Raw genomic sequence first — 13,327 nt, forward strand, 5'->3', positions numbered from 1 at the left:
TCATACATCATGATATTAAAAAAGCCCTTGTAGTTCTAACAAACACTGCATTATTTGTTTGCTTTGGGCGAAGCCTTTTTATCTGGCTTACATTAAAGTCCTGTTTACAAAATGTTTGTATTGTAAGCAGTGTACCATCCTTCTTCAGTCCGCACATTGTAATAACCAAAAAGCTGTTTTCTATTACATCATGTCTCCATTTAATGAATGAATCTGTTCAACATGAATTTTTCTTTTTTCCTCTTCTTGGTTTTCTATAATTGATTCCTGCCATTTGTGTTCCATTTATCTTAAACTGTTTGCCCTTTACATAATGCAAGAAGAATTCTTTCAGTGTCTTTTTATTTTTGTGGGATTAGTGTATATTATTTCTCATTTTTTAATAGTTGAGAAGCCATCGAATGATCAGTCTGTATAGTTATGATTTTAATTAAAGTTTATTAACAAGTTGATTACTTTTTGCCTGTTTCTAGGGTAGATCAGCAGTTTTCTGGGCAAACAACAAGTTATACATTAGCTGAGGCACAAGCTATTATGGAAGAACTTCGGAATATTCAGAAATCTCTCAGTTGTGGTGAAAAAGAGAAGGCTGAGTTAATGCAGGTTTGAAAACAGATGTTTAATCAACTGTGTATTTTAATTCAATTATCATATAGTTTTTAAGCTAAGCATTTTATATCATATAATTTTCTTAATTTTCAGTGTATTTTGCATACCTTTGCTGGTGCATTATTATACTTGTGATGATCTATACTATTTTATGTAATGTTCTATTACAGAGCTTATCAAGATTAAAAGATGACTTGTCTCGTTTACAACCTTCATCACCCGATGTTTCAACTTTGAATATTCCATTAGAGAAATTTAGTACAGCATCACAGACTGATCTGTCTGGTGAGGTATGTTGGCAGTTTTGTTTTAATTTAATTATTTTAAATATATTTTAGTTAACTGAATTATTTAATTTGTTTCAATTGTGTAGTTTGCTCCCATTGGAGCAAGACTAGCCGAAATGGCGAGAATGAGGTTGCAGTATGATGAAGCAAGAAAAGAAGTGCACCGAATTCAACAGGATTTAGCAGATCTTGAAGAAAAGATGTCTCCTGGGCAAACAGAATCTGATAAAGATAGGTATGTACAAATTTTTATTTATATTAGAAGCATGTTATTTAATGATAAATTTTGAGAATGTTTAAGAAAATTTTAGCTGGAATAATTGTTTATAATGCCAGTTGTATGCAGCAAATGGGCAAGTGGGACAAAATAATTAGGAACTTGATTGGCCATCAGAATTGCAGTATCAGGGAAGATCTATCTGATTGACCCAGAAGTAGAGTAATGTATGGGTCATGTAAAGCTATCAAGTGATTGAAAGCCCAGCACATACCAAAGTCATTTGTGCCATTAATATCTCTTTAAACAGTGTAAGGTGAACAACTAGAAATTGGCTGTTAAGCATTGTACTTGGTATTCTTATCATTCTTGTGAACAGGCAAAATTGTGGCATAAAAAGGCATTGGATTTGTTGTTCTTAGAAAGTCGTGCTCATATCAAATGAAGTATGTCTACACCAATTTAAATATGGAATAAGTTAATCTGTGGAGAATGAACTAGTGGATGCAAAGGATCCCATCACATCACCAGATGAGTGGACGTGCACCTTGAGCACTATTACAGATCATCAAGCCTCATCAAAAGCACAGGTATTCTGGTGTACTCACAGTAACCATTGTACAGTCAAAAGTCTTTAATCTGTTCCTTAAATCTACAAACTTTCTGCGCATGCGTTAATGCATGCGCGTAATACCTGTATGCATGCGCGCATATGCGTTTACGCATGCACAAAATACGTTTACGCATGGCCGTTTAATGTATAACGGACGGTATAAGCTAAGCTAAAACTATCTAATTATCTATTTCAGTTACTGTTGCAGATTACGTTGTTCCTTAATCTTCGAATTGGATCCGGCTTATTATTTTTTGCAGAATGTTAGAGCAATTTTATAAAAAGTAAGTTTGAAGTTTCGATTATGTCAAAAAGTTTCCAATTCTGGAGCTGGCAAAGAATCTACAAAGCGAAAGCATGTTTCGATCTCCATTAAGCAAAAAGTGGAATTGCTGCAGAAAATGGATAAAGGTATGAAGAAAGTGACTGAGTGGTGATTGTTTCTCTAACCATTCCGAAATCTGTTTATCAATTTCACGCTGGTCTGTGGGGGGGGGGATGTTGTGGCGTGCAATGAACTGAAAGTTGATCTGTCAGCATTTTCCTTATCTTCAGGGTAGATGTTTTTATTTTATTCTGCTTATAATTCCTCACTAAATGTAGTGTTTCATCTCTGTGTACTCCGATATAATTTAAATCAATTTCCTCGTCATTATAAATATCACGAATACATATCAAATAGTTTTCTGGTTGCAATTTTCTAATTTCGACTATGCGTAATATATGCTTTACGCATGCGCGCGTTGAAAGAAATGTTTAATAAAGTAAACAAATAAATATTAAGCTTTTTTATTGTAAATTTTGATACTCGTTCGATTATAATTGCTCTTTATTTCATAAATTACGGTTTCATATTTTTAATTTTATATAATTTCTGCATGCCATTTTACCAGATTTAAGCTGATGATCAGTTATCCGGATAAACCGATAATCCAGAATCGTCGAAGTCCCGATGAGTCCAGATTAAAGACTTTTGACTGTATCTGTTTATGGCTTAACTTTGCTTGTAACATTAGTTCCCAACTTTCTCTCTCTTGCATACCCCTTAATGGGATTGTGTAATGCAGAGTACCTCCTAACTTTCCCTTTCAAAACTATGACCACCTCTCTCACCTCCTTACAATATTTCTGCAATATCTTGTACTGTTGTATTATATTAGTGAGAAAAATAGTAAGAAAAGGCTGTTTATTACATTAGTTTCAGATAAGTACAGTGATAACACATATTTAAAACTAAAACAACATTATTAATTTGTTGTAATTATTTTGAATATCAGTTTTTCTGAGATAGAAATGAAAAAATGAGTGAATTGATGAATACTAATGAGATTTAGACCTACACTGAAGCACTAAGCATTCTTGAAATAGCATTATAGCTCCAGTAAAATTTGTAATCATTTTGTAGTAAAATAATATATAACTTTGCATAAAGGAAGATGAAAGAAAAAGATTTGTTTTAGTTTTTAATTACTGTCTGTTCAAAAGTCATTATTCATGTCCTTGTTTCACCAAGAAATTGTATTGTTTGAGAAAAAAAAATCCTCTTAATTTTTCAAATATGTTTTTTCTCCAAACATGCATCGAGCAGCATCAAAATTTCAGCAATTGTATATTTTTTACTACTCTTAACAACAAAACTAATTTTGTAGGATTCTTCAATCTCATTTTCATCATCTTGTTAAGTGAGAATGAGCAGGATTTAACATTATCACTGTTAGACAGTTTAGGAAAAAGGTTTATTAATTTACATTTAGAATTGGGATGTTTGGTTTCTGATGATGCAGCAGTAACAGAGGTTTTACTCATCTGTTTTATAGAGCTTCTGTATGTATTATACAAAGTGGACTGAAGCTATTCCTGGTAGGCTTTGTTCATATGAAGGCTTTGTGGTTTAAGGCATAAAAGCCATTAAGTCTGCTTACACTTGTTTAACAAGGTTTAAACCATAATCTGTCAGGGAAAATGTGTAGCTGACTAAGTGAATCCATCAGCTGAATGTCAATTTGTGTTTGCTTTGCTGTTATTGGTCAATTCTTGTACCGGTTGAAAAGTTAGAACTTTAACACAAAATCTTTAAACCAGTTTTATGACATAACAAGGTCTGATTGCATAGCGCCTTATACTTCCTTATGACTGGGAAACATCATTTGAAGGGAGGCTTATGAATTAAAAATCCATATTACATATTTATCAGAATATTTCCTTTTCCACCAAGGACCGTTGTTTGAAATTTTCTTAGTACTTAATCAGCATATCTCCTGGCAGAGAGTGTAGAGAGTGTAAAGAGTGTACACATGTAATAATGCAAATGTTTGCGTTGTCAAATATGCAAAGCTTTAGTGAAGTTGTTTTTGTGAAGTTCCGTGTGCATACGCGACTGCATGCGAGTTGCAAGGTTGCCTGATAGGCTGTCATTGTGTTCGAGTAGTGTTTGCTGTATTTATTTCGCCAAGCTAGTGGTGTTGCAGTTTATAGAAATTTTACCAATACTGCTAAGCAGTGTAAGTTAACATGATTCAGAAGCAGGCCATAATTTGTATGTTGTAATTGTTAATGGACAGTCAAGATTTAGTTTAGCATTCTTATATATTCATTCAACTCTTAATTCAGGAGATTGAAGGTGTTTTTGTTTAGTGCATTGAGGAAGTATTTTGAGAGTACTTTATTGATTGATGTAGTTTACTGTAGATAACCTATTATTATGATGGGAGATTTCAATGTAGGTATCAGACAAAATGAAAAGGCATTTGATTTTATGAAACATCATTTTAATCTCAATATGGCGCCTATTCAACTAAGCTTGGAAATTCATTTATAGATTTACCATTTACTAGGAATATAATGGCAGATATTTTAAATTATGTATCTTATTTCTCATATTATCAACCAATTTTACATAGGGTCATTTTGAATGAATAAATGTAATAAATAAATGATAAAATATATGTGTATGTAAATGTTTTATTTGTTCTAGTATATCCTAACTGTTCCTGCTAGAGTAATCCTATGCATTAAACACAAGCGGTTCTTTAATCTCAAAGAGAGAGAGAGAGACTACTATCAAGCTTTTATTTTTATAAAATAAACTTAACACTTAACAATTCTTAAAAAAACAACTTATGTAAAATGAAGCTCCTTGCAGATGATTGGCTGCCAGTCATTTATATGAGTCACTATGATTAAATGGAAAAGAACGTAGCTATAGCATATGATGAGGAGGGAATTGAACAATGTAAATGGTATTAGTTGGATTAGTTTCAAGTAGTTGCATTCTGTTGTATGGGTTTTGATCAGCGGTGGTTACATTGAAATTGATCACAATTACTTTTCTTTTTGTTGAATGAAAAAACTTTCTGAACATTTTAAAAATCAATAATAAGTATAACACTTTATTTTCTGCGATTAGTGTTAATTTTTTTTTCCGTTTGCATACCCCTGATCAAGCCGTCATGTTTCCACAGGAAAATGTACCCCAAGGAGGCATGTTTTCCACAGATCGGGAAACACTAGCCTATAGCATTGGAGAATTTTCACTAGGCACTCATTGCAACAGCTATCTTTATATATGCTGTGGATAGAGCGACCAATGGTATATCATTTTGTCTGATAAATACGTATGGTATGGTGCTCACATCTGAATCTGGCTATAGCACAGTCATAGACCTGCGAGTCTTTCATTATGTATTGTAATGTTGGTTTAGCTTCTGGCATCATGGTGTGGCATGCTATCGGATTCAGTCCTGCTTATGTATACGTTTCCAGAAAGTTGAACTGCCAGCATTATATTTTTGTTCCTTATTTTGTTAGGGACAGTTATTGATTGGCCTACTGAATTTGATCTGCCTGGGGCCAGTTACTAATTGTGTGAGACTGGCATTCTGGATTACCACCATGCTTTTTGCCCTTGGTCCATGCATTATCTAAATTTGTTGTGTGCTCAAACAGCAAATGGGGCAGCAATGACCATTTATGGTTGTTGTAGGATAGAAGCTTGTTTGAACTATATTGACTGATATATCTACAAGTATATAGTCAACATTTGTTTTTATATCTGTGCCATGCTCTTTTCAATGGCTGTTATTGCCTCATGATGGCTACAAAACATACTGTTATGGGGGTAGTTACTATTTTGTAGTTAAAATGAGGTTGTATTTGCAGGCATTTTCACATCATCTTAAGTTTCCTATTTTGTTTGTATTTCTGTGTATTATTATACATAGCTTTTGTTCTTTTGTAGTGTGCTTTAAAATAGTAGTTATTCTAAAATTATGTTATATGTCAAATAAGAAATTATAAGGAGGCAAATATGAAATTTAAATTCATCTAGTAAGTCTTTAAATGTTCCATGCAAAAATGGGGACTAAATTAATAAAATTACTAATTTCCCTTTTAACATATTTTTCTGAAGTGATTAATTTTTAGGTTCCCAGAATGTGATCTAAAACAATTTTCCCCTTATTGTGGGGAAATTTTTTCGTAACCAAACTATCGTAAACCAAAGAAAATGTAAATTAAAAAAGAGTAAGTTGCTGGGGAAAAAAAAGAAAGGCAGGAACAGTGCTTTCTAGTGGGAAATAGAAAGCACTGTTCTTTCTTTTTTTATGCAGATGATGTTAAGGATGTGTCTTTTGTCACCAAAAATGTGACTAATGAATTGTGACTAGTGATAACTGAAAAGTGCCTCATAATTTCAGATTGATAGAACTTAAAAAATTATTTTTTTGCCAGTCATAAGATAGGTTTCATGCAAAGGTAACGATTGATAGGAATATGACTTGTTTGCTAAAATTTGATAAATATTCTAAATGTGATGCAATCCAGTATGAAACCTGCAATTGAATGCGATTCAGTATGGAACCTGGAAAATATTAACGATGCAGGAAACAGAAAATTTGACTACTTTGAATGAATTTTCTATTAAAGACATTCGAATAATTATTCCCATTATGTTCTTAATTCTTAAAGTAAGATTATTTAAAATTGGGTAAACTGAAGGAGATGCTGATACATTAAATATAAGTTTAACAACTTTCTCAAATTATGTTGATATCTTCCTACTCAATGTGAGTGGCATAATGGGTTTTGCTAGATTCTGTGTTAAAACGTATACTGCATTTTGATGTTAAAACGTATACTGCATTTTGATCGCTTTATCCTAAATAGTATAGTAGGTAAACATTTTGAAATTAAACTGTAGTAGCAAAGTGTGCAGGATGAAATTTGATTTGGTTGGTTATTATTTATTTATAGTTTGAGAAGTGGTTCTTTATTGGTAATAAATTACTGCTGTTTCTGTAACACATTTAAAGTGATGAATGAACTATGTTAATGATTTGTAAGTGCATAGTATTGATATATATATATATATATATATCAATGTGTGTGTGCGCGTGTAGAATAAAAAAAGACTTTATTGCATTATTTGCATGAGTCATTTCATGTTAATTGTTATATGTTGTAAATTATTTTTCATAAGAAGTTCTATCAAGTCCTTTGGCATGCTGAGTATATAATTTAAGATTTAAAACATCTGCCTGGCCTCTCTGCAAATTTTGCATGTTATTCTCTTTGCTTTTGCATGGCTAGGCTACTCCTCATTCAAGAGAAAGAGCAGCTTCTTCGAGAGCTGCGTAGTATCAACATCAAAGGTCGGAGCGAGGGGGAGGTAGCTTCTATTCAGACAGAAATATACAAGCTAGAACAGGAGCTGGGAAATGCAATGGAGATGTCAAACAGAGCAATAGCGGATAGGTAAGCTCTTTTAAAAAACTTCATTGCTTAATCTCTTCTAAAGCAGTGCTTACATAAAATACATCTGACACATGCTTCAAAGCATGCATAGGGATAATGCATGAACTTAATTTTTACAAATATTTCTCTAGCAAGTTATAGTTAATTTTTAGGTTCCCAGAATGTTATCTAAAACAATTTTCCCCTTATTGTTCGAAATTTTTTTTTTATCATTAAACATTCATCTACTTTAAATTGATAGATAATTCTCATTACTCTCGAAACCAAACTGAGTTTGTTGCTTATGGAATGGGGAATAAATTAGTTTAGCATATACTCTGCTGAGGAAAAAATTAATTTGAATTGTTTAAAAGTGTTCGTTTTAAAATAAGATTTGGAAGATAAATATGGAAGTAATTTATGAAGCTGTTAAATTCACAGTTAAAAAAAGTTAATTCAGAATGAGGGCTTTTTTTTATTTTTATTTATTTATTTATTTATTTATTGTATTAACTTTTTACAAAATGTTTGCAGAGCTAGAAATAATTAACTGTGACATTTCTGCTGCTGTGTAAAATAGCCTAATTTCTTGTTGCCTAGATGAATTATTCATTGTGCTTCTAAACCAGCGGTGTCCAGCCTGTGATGCATATAGCTTGCTTGATGTGCAGTGCATCATTTAATCAAAATCAAAATATAAACACATGTGATATTGAATTTGAAAATAAAAACTGATTGGGTGTTTAGATCAAATGCATCAGTGAGTGATGTTTAAGAAAATCAAGCATTTAAAATTTATTTGAAGTAGTAGTATTAAGATTAAAAACTTAAATCACTGCGTCATTGTCTGTATCACATCACTCATATTTGGTAGACAGTTTTAAAAAGTAATTAACAGTCTGTATCACATCACTCATTTTTGGTAGACAGTTTTAAAAAGTAACTAACAAGCAAAAATTACCTATATAAAAAGAAAAGGAAGAGTTATATTAATCTTTGTTTTCTTTTTGCTCAAATTATTTTGCTTAGTTCATACAGTTTAATCAACTCATATTTTTTCTTCCTACCTGAAACGCTATTCTATTCTATTGAATCCTGTTTCATTAATGAAGTATTAATCAAGGTAATAGAGCATACCTTGTGGTTTGGCCTGCTCTGACCATATGCAATAAAGTACTGACAGAACATAAACATCTGGTGGCTGACAACCAGCATTTACCCAATTTCTGCAGTAAAAATATACAGTACAAAGTCTAAAATCCTGATGTCCAATATCCACATCTTTGGATCACCAGCAATTTTTTTAAGAATTTTTTTAACGAAGTTTTGGAAAGAAAAAAAGTAATTGTGTTGTAAAAGGGATTTTTCTCCAAACAGATTCCTGTACTACGTCACTTTCAGACATCTGCTTGCTAGGGAATTGCACCGTGCCAGCTGTATATTGATAGGCATTAGCCATGATCTTACTTTCGAGCCTTAAGTAGATGTAATGGAGGGTAAGTATTTTTCCTTCTGAACTAAACAGCAAGTGAAGTCCCAAGACATATTTGTTTGGAGTAGGATGTTACTCATACTGCTTTTCTTTTGTTGGCATACCAGTGGGAAAGAGAAATAGATTCTGAAGATCTTAAGTTCAATTAGCATAGCAAACTGCTGTCTTCCTTATTCTAATTTGATTCAGCTTATTATCTTTTGCAGGGTGTTATTATAGCAATCTTATTGAAATTAAAAGTGTGACTCTTTTTTTTTTTTTAATATATATTGAAAAGAGTTTCGATTCTGGATTTGTAGTAGGATCTGTAAAGTGAAAGTACATTTGGTACTTGCCTTCTATGGCAGCCTTGATGAGAGAAAACAGTGTCACCATTCAGACTGAGGAAAACGTGATTCCAAAATTGTACAAAACGGCAACCTCATTTTAGTATAGATTTTGAATGTTGTAGAAAGCAAAATTTTGCAATTAATAGAATTTGTGCAGAAGTGGTGGGAAGTAATGATAAATGAAGTTATTTCCATTGCAGTGAAAGTGCCAAATCAGTAATCAACTAATGGATAGCAAAATGTTTTAAATCCAGAAAATAATGCCATCAACAATGAAGAAAGTGACAAGGAAGTTTTAGAGATTCAAAAAATTCTAACTTATTTTGCTGTAATCCATTAACTCTCAATTTTTATCTAGTTATTTCCCATTTCAGCCCTAAAAATCGGAATTGCATATAATAACTATCTCTAAACAGCATCATTTAAAAATTAATACATGTGATATTATTCTTGCATAATACTCATGTCACAGATGCTAATATAACACAGCCAATAATGATTTCAAATTTGAGAACCAAAATTTGTTATTAGCCACTGGGGACAAATCTGAAATGAAACTAAATTATTCTGAACCAAACATTCATCTTAGACATGTGATATTCACTATCTGCTTCTCTGTCTAGGTAGAATGATGGTGCTGCTTTTCTTACTGTGTCATAAGCATGTTAAAACTTTTTAAAAAACAGGTGTACTTACTGCAGAAATTTATCTGTGTTGGCTTAAAAACTGTGTGTTGGTGAAAATAAATATTTGACCGGCCAATGATTCAAGTTATTACAGTTTTATTTATTATCACCCTCCATAAAGATAACAATAGAAAAGCTTTTTTTACTGAAAATGTTTCAAAGCAGTAAAGAATAGAGAAATATTACATCATGGAAAACACAAATCAGGAAGTAAATAAATATTTTTAAAAATTGCAAACAAGAAAATTTGAATATTATACGTATATTTACTGAAACAAAATTTCTATGATCCTTATAAAATTTCAGTGTAATTTACATTAGAGTGTCAAAATAATTCATGCAGTTCTTCAGTGAAAGCTTTTAAAAACTTTTGTTACAAATAAAACGCTTTTACATACTAATTCCTTATCTTTATACATGATAAACCACAAAAATTTATTTTATTCTAATTTCCATATTTATAATTTACCTATTAACATTATAAGTATTTATAGCTTGCTGAAATTCTGATTGCATTCTTATTTATTTTTATCAAAATTTTATATATGCTGTATTTTTTAATTTGAGCAGTTACTGGAAAAGGCCTCTATACCTTACATAAGGTAGCTAGTTTATCTAGTCTTTGAGAACTGCATTCAAGATTAAAGGGACTGCTGCAAATTAAATTAAAAATTTTGATTCACAATTTATTATCTTTTCTGCATTCATGTAATAAAGCAAACTTAGAAGTAACAGAGTAGGAAAGAGCAACTTTTCAGCTGCCTATTTCAAAGTATTTACAGTTTGGATAGCTTTGTTGTAACAAGAGAAGCAGCAAGCAGCAGTCTTATCTAGGATGAGGTGCAGAAATTATATTCAGGAGGTGAAATCTTGATTCAGAATGAGTTAGCTTTGGTTTTCAATGTATTTGATTGAGTAATTAATAATATGAAATTATTATCGGCTGTTTGAGTTTTATTGTCATTTACATCACCAGTGATATGTTAGTCATGTGACATGGATTAATCTCGAAAGGACACAGTGCTGGAAAGCAGAGTTTTTTAGAACAGAGAGGGAAAATATCTAAATTAAAATTAAGCATTAAGGCTGTTGCTAATTTAAATTAATAATTTATATTAATATATTTTAAAATTTCTTACTCTCACATAAGCATGTATATATATTTAGCTTATTTGCAGTTAAAAAATTCAAAATATGGACAAAAATTCGCTGTAAATTCTCCGTTGTATATAATCTTTATATATTTATAGTTTAAATTATTCTTTACAATTAGAGTAGGTAATAAATGAGTAAAATTTAATGAAAATTCAGAATTTTCTTGTGATGTAAAAGATATTCAAAGCAAGTACCTGTATAACGTGGAAATGCTGGCCTACCAGCAGCTGAGCCGAACACTGGTAGTTCACTTTGGCGTTTGAATCCCGGCAAATGGGCTGGCTGCGTGGGTGTTTCTGTTATTTTCCCCAATGTCACATGTATACGAGCCAGTTTCCTATACAGTGTCCTCTACAAAGTCATTCCTCCCCTTAGGTGAGTAGGCCTCAAGTGCTTTGCTATAATTAAATAAATCAAAACCAAACACAGAAGTACTTTTAAGGAAATTCTAATCTTTTAAATTTCGATAAAGCAAATTTGTAACCAGGAAAATTTAGATTAAAAATTATTAATTATAAATTACTTTTATATTTAGTTACTTTATGCATATGAAAGTGACTGTTGTAATTCCTTCATATTTTTTATAAACAGCAAGGTGTTAGCCAAACATTTCAATCCTTTTAACACATCTTTGTGTTGTAGAGCTTCCTTTAAGTGAAGAAAATCGCAATTACAAAAACAAGATATCGGATGGTTGTACTTTCCTTTCATCACCACGTTTATCAAAACATGACAACTTGAGTAATGACTCATGAAGTGATGCGTAAACAATTTTTTTTATGTTAGTAATTGAATAATAAAGGAGTATGGTAGCCTTTATGTTGACATTGCACTTGGCGATGATTACAGATTTAAGTTAAATGCTCGAAAGAATGTTGACAAGGAAAAGAAATTTACCAAAAATTTCTTTCCATATGCTAAAAGTAGATTTTGTTGATGGTACTCATAGACCCAAAGATAACATTTAGGGCTATTTGAATTAAGAATAACTGATTTGTTATTCACATAAACCAAGAATCAGCGCCGAAGCTCGTATGGTAGCACCGAGTTGCAGAATTTATTTATTCAGAACTCTGATAAACCTTAAACATGTGCAAGAAATAGACACAAGTATAATAAATAACTTAACTAATACAATTCAGGCTTAATTGTCTCAGTGCGCAATAGAAGCAAGATGAAATTTAACGGAACAACTTGTTAGTAGCCAAGCTCATGATGCATAGCCAAATATGCATAGTGAAGAATAGCTAAATTTGAAGATAATAGCCGCTAATTTTAAAGAATTTTGGGTATCGCAAAACAAAAGTGAAATTTTCCAATTAACGAATTTTGTAAAGAAACGTGGAGAAGTGGTAATAAATGAAGATGATATAAAAGAAGTTTTTCATTGTGATGAAAATGCTTCTCAATCATCAATCAATTGATGAATGGCGAAACCTGTAGTATGGTTCTAGATCCAGAAAACACCACTACCGATAGTGAAGTGACAGAGAAGTTACTGAAAACGAGAAAATTTCGATTGACAAGCTAGTCAGAATTCTCGAAGCAGCAGTTACAGGACTTCAACAATGTAACTAAACAAGAGATTATGTCTGCCTACAGAATTAAAGAGAAAGTATTAGCACAAAAAACGAAGTAAATTAAAACAACTTACATTGAAGGAAATGTTTAATAAGGTAAACAAATAAATATTAAGCTTTTTTTTTGGTAAATTTTGATCATAAATACTTCATTATTTCATAAATCACAATTTTATATTTTTAATTTTATAATTTCTACATGCTATCTTACCAGATTTAAACTGATGATCTAATATCTGGAAAAATCCCAAATCCGGAGTCGCCGAAGTCCCAACAAATCCGAATTTCAGACTTTGTACTGTATTGAAATATTAGATTTTACTATACAAATATGTGTTAAAAGTCATATTTTAAATGATTTTTTTGTGCTTTAGGATCTGAGTATCTGGATTTATACTTGTGTAATTAAAATTTTTGTAAAATAACAAATAACCAATTTTCTCAAAAAATTATCATTTTTCTTTTAATAAATCTTAATTTTTGTGGGACAACACATTATTATTATTATTTACAATAATTAAGGAATGTGTGAATGGCCATATTCAGTGGCGGTTTTATAACTTGATTAAATGATTATTCATGTATGCATAGTTCAAATGGCAATTCATCACTATATAATATTTCTGTGG

At 31.4% G+C, this 13,327-nt stretch overlaps 1 protein-coding gene across 2 annotated transcripts in view; it reads left to right on the top strand.

The window, feature by feature from the left end:
- kibra (WW and C2 domain containing protein kibra) overlaps nucleotides 1–13,327 on the top strand; it is a 186,296-nt gene that overhangs the window by 58,197 nt on the left and 114,772 nt on the right. For both annotated transcript variants that reach the window (XM_035361929.2, XM_085808659.1), the window contains exons 5-8: nucleotides 474–603; nucleotides 780–899; nucleotides 983–1,131; nucleotides 7,313–7,477. In XM_035361929.2, the coding sequence (XP_035217820.1) occupies nucleotides 474–603; nucleotides 780–899; nucleotides 983–1,131; nucleotides 7,313–7,477 (564 nt within the window). The remainder of the gene's footprint in view (nucleotides 1–473; nucleotides 604–779; nucleotides 900–982; nucleotides 1,132–7,312; nucleotides 7,478–13,327) is intronic.

This window comes from Stegodyphus dumicola, chromosome X1 (assembly GCF_044657685.1).
Source record: "Stegodyphus dumicola isolate Sdum_Otavi_A_Nest chromosome X1, ASM4465768v1".
Classification (NCBI taxonomy): Eukaryota; Metazoa; Arthropoda; class Arachnida; order Araneae; family Eresidae; genus Stegodyphus; species Stegodyphus dumicola.